At 40.5% G+C, this 8,543-nt stretch overlaps 1 protein-coding gene across 1 annotated transcript in view; it reads right to left on the bottom strand.

Moving 5' to 3' along the window:
* Nucleotides 1–1,059, bottom strand: part of LOC103702697 (MADS-box transcription factor 50-like) — a 65,073-nt gene extending 64,014 nt beyond the window's left edge. Inside the window, exons 1-2 of the mRNA XM_008785233.3 lie at nucleotides 913–1,059; nucleotides 594–810 (exon numbers count right to left, since the gene is read on the bottom strand). Of these exons, the coding sequence (XP_008783455.1) occupies nucleotides 594–775 (182 nt within the window). The 5' untranslated portion in view covers nucleotides 776–810; nucleotides 913–1,059. The remainder of the gene's footprint in view (nucleotides 1–593; nucleotides 811–912) is intronic.
* Between the last annotated feature and the right edge of the window lie 7,484 nt (nucleotides 1,060–8,543).

The raw sequence follows: 8,543 nt of genomic DNA on the forward strand, positions 1-8,543 counted from the left end.
AGCATAATCTTTCAGGTTTAAGCCGAAATGGAGAGACCCACCAAAAAGAAAAACACTAACCAGTACAAATTTATGTACTATATTACATGATAAAAGAAAAAGGAAAGAAAGAAAGGATTGACTCATTGAACGAAAACAAAACACCCCAGGCCCATCGACGCCAAAGGAATCAGGTGCAAAATTCAAAATAAGGGGATCGCCTAATGCATCTTCCAGACCAGTCCGGAACAAGATCACAAGAATTACACCACCGAATAATGGTTCTTGATGACAAAACCACCGAGCATATTGCGGTGCAAACAATCAAGAACCCCTTTTGAATCGTTTTGAATATATAATCTCCAATCTGGATTGGAGTTCCGCGAGATCTGAAAGAAGGAAAAGAAAGCAAACCTTTCAGGAACCGAGTCCTGAAAGATTACGGCGCACGGAGATCGAGGATGGTGAGAGATGTAAGCGGATTCTTTTTTTAAGTTTTGGTCTTCAAATCATCAAGAACGTTCTTTGGCTTTTGACATCATCAAGAAAGCATAAAAAGGTTGGAAGAACAGAAGAGAAGTGGTATCGGAAAAAGACAGAGAGGGGTGCCGAACCTGGTGCTGGAGAACTCGTAGAGCTTCCCCCGGGAGGAGAAGACGATGAGGGCGACCTCGGCATCGCAGAGGACCGAGAGCTCGAACGCCTTCTTCAGAAGCCCATTCCTCCGCTTCGAGAACGTCACCTGCCTGCTCGTCGCGTTCTCTATCCGCTTTATCTCCGTCTTCCCCCTAACCATCTCCCCTCCTCCTCCTCCTCCTCCTCGGCTGGAGTCTAAGTTTGGCAAAAATAGAAAGGAGAAAATAAAGAAGTAGAGGACATATGAAACGGGACAATAGATCGAAGGAGGAGGAGATCTATCAAAAATAGGGTTACCTGATACCCAAAAAAGGAAAGAAGAAGACGGGGAGTAGTCGGAGTGGAGTTTTCTGCGAGCCCCCTTCCCTTCTCTGTAAGGAGGAGACGGCTTCGAACCACAAAGGACTGCCCCCCACCCAACCTCCACTTTTTCGTCGCCCCAGACCCTCCCAAAAGAAATAAAAGTGGGGAGATGATGGGAAAAAAAAAAGAGGAACCATTCCTTTCCGGTTAATGTTAAAAACCGAACCATCAGACATCCTGCGAAACTTTATCATTTGTGGTAGAAAAACAACAGATATATCACGAGCTCAAACAGCGTCAACGGCGTTATATGGCCTTCGGATGGTGGCGCAGATGTGAGGTTTTGAACCGTTTCTCATATTTGTTCTTAAAAGCGTAGCAGATTTTCTTCCCTTCCTTATAGTATTGCTCGCCCGTTGGGCCCCACTTTGTACGAGGCTGCGGAATGTGTCGGCGTCCCTAGTACGCGCCAATACGGTTTCGCCTCTAGAATTTCGACACGTTCGTCCGGGATCCCTTCTTTGGGTCGTCACCCCTCCAATCGCACAGTGCCGCCGTACCGCGTCACGTGCTTACCTTCGGGTGGCCCCGCGTCCTCCCGCTGCTCTCTATGCCTTCACATTTAAAACCAGCGTAAACCTCGCCGGCCCGGACCCTGCAACCATACAACATAAGTATCGCCCAACCCACAGGCAGAGCGCCAATAACATTGTGCTACGTCAGCACAATGTTATTATACTGGGTTTGTAGTAATAGGCTCGACGAACCGCGCGGAAAGCGACTTGGTAGAGGCGATTGGCAGAAGGGAACGGGCCCCGGCTCATGCCACCATATGTGGTCTCATATTCCTTTCTTTTTTAAGGCTTATCTTCCGGCTTCATCGCGGTCCCCGCGTGGGTCGGCGTCCTCTTTCTCTCTCTCTCTTTTTGCCCCTCTGCATCTCTCGGCGCTGCTGCGATCTGACACGGCGTGGATCTCTTTCTCTCGCCCCTTTTTTTGCCATTTTGGTCGTCCGCTTAGATTCTTCCCGGCCACCCCACCCGCTGGCCTTCGATTTTTCCTTTTTTTTTTCCCTCGACCAGAATGCTCCATCACAAGAGGCAGTGGAGGAAGTAGGCCTTGACTTTCATCTGCAAGAATAACGGCCCTGTTGGGCAAACCTTTCCGATGAACTTTGGGATAGCCTAGTAATGTTTCGTAAAGAATTAAATAATTCTTTTAACTTTGCCAAAAAGATCAATTTGAAAGAAGCTCCAAAATTCATTTGAGAGTTTCCTCCAAAAAAAAAAAACGTTCTTACAGATACCGAAACAATATTTTGACTTTCGTAAAATTTTCATGGCACCAAAGTATCCATAAATAAATCTCATAATTACATTAGTTATATTATATCATATCATATTATTATACTTTATATGTAGTATTATATTATAGCAGCATATCACATCATATTATAGTATTATATTATAAATATATTATAGTATAATATATTCTATCATGTAACATCCTATAAATATAATATTATATTACATCATATCATATTATATTATATTATGATATATTATATTATACTATATTATAATAATATTATGTTATAGTATAATATTACATTATATCACATTATATTATTATATATTATGCTATAGTATATGATATTATATTATACTATATTATAATAATATGTAATATTACATAATATTATACTTTATTGTACAATATCTTTTATTATTATTTTGTAGTAAAAAAATATTTTTTTAGTTTGGTTATACTATTTTTTTGTAAACTCAATTTTTCTTGAAAAAAAGCTTTAAACTCTCGAATAGAACCTAGTATCAGAGAGAATTCGAGTCATGGGGAGGATCTGTTTTGTAAGCATGGAGTTGACAACTTGTCTTTTCGCACAGATGAATATCATTTTTTGCTGCAACGGAACAGAAGCAGAATGATTGAGATTTAACTAGCTAGGGAAGGTGAGTGAATAAGATCTAACTCTTATGCACCCGTAATGCTCACAATAAGCAACAAAAAAAAAAAAAAATCAAACCCATGAATCTACCGTCACTGTTTGACAATTCTATATCACCTAACTCATTATGTCTGGCAAAAAATTAGTAAATTAAATTATTCCTATCCTGCCACCCGGCAAGGGGATTCTTTCTGCATACATAACTGTAGGAGCCGTGTATCATTACTCCTCCCTCACTGGACCACTTTGGGTGATGGAACGTCCGGCTGAATTTTGGCCACCCACACGTGCAGAATGTCTGACCACGTGTACCGCATGCATGTGGAAGTTAATGTATACCCATCTCACGTGGGATCGCGATTGCACCAAGCAATTAAATTCGATACAGTCGTTATCCTAGCCTACTCTATTATTATGCGTTTAATCAGGCTACTTGGCTGCAGAAAAATATCCTTGAATTAATCAAAGTATCAAACTTTCTCGTACTTCCTGAGGTGATAACTTTTGGTTAACCGATATTGTTAGATTTGTCCTGTAAAGAGCAAGTTGTGTACTAGTAATTAGCAAAATTAAAACTTTCCCCTTCATGTAAATTTTATGTCCTTCCATATTTTCCCTTGATGAGTGAATATAGTTTAACTTGGTTTAACAGTTTTTTTTTCATATGTACAAATTAAAAATATCGCACATTAATGTCTGCAGTCCACTTGCAGTCATGACACCGTAGAAACAAAGTCCTTGTCACCGATTTACCGCCGAGGGCAAGGTTTCCCAGCCCCCTAAAAATTCAGGTATCCTAGAATGCAACTAGAATACTATTACTGACTGTCCCATGTGGCAGTTGTTAATCCGGGTTACGCCAAAACCCTAAAATCTTCAAGTTGTTAATCCGGATTACCCCAAAACCCTAAATTCTTCTAAGGATGGTCAGCTATTGGTAGTCCAAGAAATTTGGCTTGGATGTGGTGTTCATTCAATGGTTTCTCTTTTTCAATACAGCCTCTTCTCATTCTTATCAGATAGAAAAGCTTGCTCCATGAGGTCGACATTGATTATAGTTTTGGAGGTTTTGCATGAATATCCTTCTAAAAATTCAAATTTGTGTGAATACTCTTTTAAAATTTATATTTATTCTATACCCTTATAAAATACTGTTTTTGCGCATCATAATATAATGGTTTTTCTAACACCATTAATAAAAATCATATTTAATTTAATTAAAAATAAAATAAAATTTTAAAATTACTTTTTTATCCCTCATCATGATTGCCTTATAAATATATTTTTTTTTGCACATCTATCCATTATGGGTATTTTTAGTCATTTTAATTTGAAACCATAACTTTTTAACAGCGTTAGATGGTATGGGTATAAATACAAAAACAAAGGTAAAAAAAAAGTGTAGAATAGCAAAACTAGTATTTACGAGGGTATACATGCAAATATAAATTTTGGAAGGGTATTCATGCAAAATTTGATATTTAGGAGAGTATTCATACAAAAATTTCTATAGTTTTTTATAGCGTCAATGTTATCACGTTTATCTTTTCCCTTTAATTGAATGCTCCTTTTAGCACTAAATTAATGCCTGAAATCTCAACTCTAAGAAGTCTTTGAAATCAGGAAAATCCACAGAATCATGGTGTGGAAATTTAGAAATATTCAAGTGCAACACTAATGAGTGTAGGCTAGAAACTTAGAATAAACAAGTTTGGCGAGTTGAATTAGGTTAACCACAACCTAAACTTATCTCAACCAACAATGCATCTATATGTGACATATCCAACCTATGGATAAGCCCAACGTCCAAAACAAGCAAAGTTTTCAACCTAAAACACATTTGGTTCGGGTTAGGTTAGGTCAAGTTCTATCTTAATAATATTTTGTTAAAAAGTCTATGCTACGAGTTGGTTACTCACTGAGATGTTGGATTATCAGAAAATAGATGTTATATTGAAGAAGAGATCGGTTCAAGTGGTGCATTAGGGGTAGCAGGTGGAATTAAACATTTTGATATTGCAGTACTAATGGGCTTACTACTTGGGAAGGTCTGTTGTATGAGACGAAGCACTTTATGGCATCCCACATTGTTCTTGAAGAGAATTCACCGACAATGACTAGATGGTTATTAAACCCACTAAGTTTTGAAACATTTCATCCATTACCATATAACCATTGGAGAATGGCTTTTGCTCTACTTTCTTATGAGATGATACATATTTTCAAGGAAGTTAACAGCGTTGCAAATTGAATGGCAACATATGTGGCTAATCATATTGGAACTACTTTGTGGACTACTGTGCCGTGCTAGACATTTCATTGATTTTTCACTCATTTTATTTTCTGATTCACACGGATGTATTTTCTCTACACTACAGAAAAAAGATCATTTTCGACGCTTCTTAATGCATAAACCGACGCTTATAAGCATCGGTATTTTTATGACGCTTTCTAAAGTGTCACAAAAGCATCGGCAATGTTGGTATGGAAATTTTATTTGTCGATGCTTTTAAAAAGTATCGGCAATAACGAATGCTTTGCTGGCGCTTATTAGCGTCCGACGCTCAAAAGCGTTGGCCATTTCTGACCTTAAAGGCGTCAGAAATTTTGGTATTGCCGACATTTTTAAGCGTCGGCAATACTGAATTATTTTTTAACCAAAAAATTATTTAAAAAAATAAATTATGTATATATTGTTTACCCAACAAATACATAACAACAATCACATACATAACAAAAGTCACATGTCACAATCAAACGGATCATTCGAAATATTCGTATTGTCAAATATGATTATATTTAAATTATCAATTTATATTTACAATGTGCTTCAAAAACATAAAAGGCATACATATCGAACTCCTAAATAAACAATCTATGAGATATGAGGAGTCGATGAATATGACAATTTTTGCTGTCACATGGCAATGCCCTGGCACTTTCTATACTGGCTTAGCTATGTATGCTCTTGGTCTGTTAGTTGAAAGTTTTTTTTGCATCTTCAAACCTTGAGCAAACAATAGTTAGAACTTTTGCATTTGTCTTTTATGTAGTACTCACAAATTTTTGTAATTAATCTTTAAAACCCAAACCTTACTTATGCAATATCTTTTTTGAAACTATTAATAATAGGATGCATAGCAAATGAAAGAGTGGCCAAAAGCATTTTCATTAGTTGGCAAAAGAATTCCATTCTTCCTGTTTTTCTTCAACTACGGAAGTTACAAACAGTAAAACCATCCATGTTTCTTTTTTTTTACAAAATTGCCTATTTATATATTATAATCCAATTCATAATAAAAGATTACAAAGACTTACAAAATAACTTGGTGCAAGTTAAAATGAAACAACTCATTTTAGGATGCCTATTTAATTATTGTTGAATGCAAATCCTCTGAAACTACTCATAGGAAATTGTCATAATCGAGAAAGGTCTTAGACTTCCATTGAGTGTGTAATTTGGGCCCAAGTGCAATTGCTTAGATTGTTGGATTTAAATGGAGGCAGAATATTATCAAAAACTTTTGTTTAGCTTATTTAAATCGGTCGCAAACCCAATTTGCCCTCCAAAGTAAACCCAATCTTTCTTTCCATTTTTAAAAAATAAATTATAACATTTGAAGCAAAAAAAATGAATTTGGTAGTACTATTTTATGTTTAATATTTAAAAATATTTTTTTTCTTAAAATGAGAGTAAGAGCTGTTTATCATTTTTATCAATTTTTTAAAAAGAAAGATAAGAAATTCTTACTTTCATTACTTTAAAAATAATTAAAAAAACTACGTCTTTTACCATTACATGTAACACTACCTTCAACATTGCCACCATCGATACCACTCCACCGTCGTGGTCTCATCACTACCATCATCATTTTTTTGTAGCTATTTTCTCCACAACCGTTTTTGCTCCTACCAAATCTTTGCCATACTACTACTATTATCATTGCCACAATTATATCGTTGGTACTCCTACTATTATTGCCATTGTTGCCACTACCACTATAACCGCAGTCACCAAAACACTGCCCCATCTACCATTGTCATGCTTATATTTCCAAAAATAATTAATTGTACAATACACATTTATATTTTTAAAATTTAAAATTAATAAAACAAAATTATTATTATTATTATTTGAAAAATAGAAAAATAAAATTAATGTCAAACAATATCTTAATTATGGTTTTTTTGGGGAAAGAAGAGAGAAGAAGAAAAGAAGGAGTGACTCGGGATGCGTACCTAGGTGCGCCAACTTCCGTGCGGTGGGTGGGGCTTTTCCCCAAACACCTGGGGTGGGCGAGGAGGGGGGTCCACGTCGCTTGGGGTGGGTACTTTGTTACCTGTGTTACTGGTGGAGCATTTCAATGAACACTTGACTGTAGCGGAGGATGGCGACATGGGGTCTTGCTGAACCGGAGAAGTCGGAGGCGGGCTTGGGTGATAAAGGGACGCAACCTCACCCGAAGGCGGCCGAGAAGGCCCGGACATGGGCGGACGTGGCAAAGGGCCCGTCGAGGGTGCCGACCTGGACTAATCACCAGATCTCGGCAGCGGAGCTGGATGCCCTGAAGCGGCGGTTCACGGACGTGGTGGAGTTCTCGCCGGAGAAGATGAAGATGGCCAGGGCGGCGTGGCGAGACACGACAGTGATCATGCGCAGCTTGGGTCGTCGTGTGCCGGTGGAATGGATCAGGCGGGAGCTGCAGGTGGCCGGAAAACTCGACTACGACGTCGAGGACTTCCTGATGGCAGACGAGACCTTCGTGTTTCGATTCCAGAGTGAGAAGGATCGGGAGGCTGCAATGGAGGCTGGACCGTGGCTGGTCAGCTCCTAGCCATGGAGCGCTGGCGGCCAAATTTTGTTCCGGGGACCAACCAGCTATGTCGGGCTGTTGTGTGGTTAAGGCTGCCCAGTCTCCCGACGGAATACTGGACAAAGGAGTTGATCTGGGATATAGCAGCGAAAGTTGGGCGACCTCTGGCTTTGGACAAGGTCACCGACCAGGGCTGGAAGCTGGGATTCGCTCGCGTCAAGGTGGAGCTGGATGCTGGCATGCCGATCAGGCCTGGGACCTTCATCCAGGTAAGTTCTGATCTTCACTGGCAGGCCTTTCGCTACGAGAACCTACCTGGATTCTGCTTCAAATGCGCTCGGCTGGGGCACGGGGAGGGGGCCTGCCCCTTTCCTACGACTCCAGCGATGCCCGGAGAACCGAGAGACCAGTGGACCAAGGTGGATGGGTCTTCCCAAGAACCGACCACTGAGTCGGAGGAGGGGGATGAGTCGGGGAGCCGGCTACCTTTCGGTCCGTGGTTGTCGACTACCAAGCTACGACCGCCCAAGGTGAACAAGCCGGTGAAGCAGCCGGTCGAGCTGAAGGCCGACCACACGCCGGTGCAGGAGCCCTCCGGGTCGGGGCCGCGGTCCCCCAAGGTAGCAACAAATCCTTCCGTGTCGCCAACGGACACGGACGGATGGCAGAAGCCAACCAAGTTGGCTAGGAGGCGGTCGCCGGAGAAAGCTGCAACGGCGATGAATGCCGGGAAGGCTCAACTCGGAGCAGGGACCGGGTCGGACTCGGAGTCTGCTGAAGAGATGGGCCATCCAGTGCAGGTGGGCCAGCGGGGCCGGGCCGAGCCAGGGCGGGCCAAGGTGGTC

This window comes from Phoenix dactylifera, chromosome 2, assembly GCF_009389715.1.
Source record: "Phoenix dactylifera cultivar Barhee BC4 chromosome 2, palm_55x_up_171113_PBpolish2nd_filt_p, whole genome shotgun sequence".
NCBI lineage: Eukaryota > Viridiplantae > Streptophyta > Magnoliopsida > Arecales > Arecaceae > Phoenix > Phoenix dactylifera.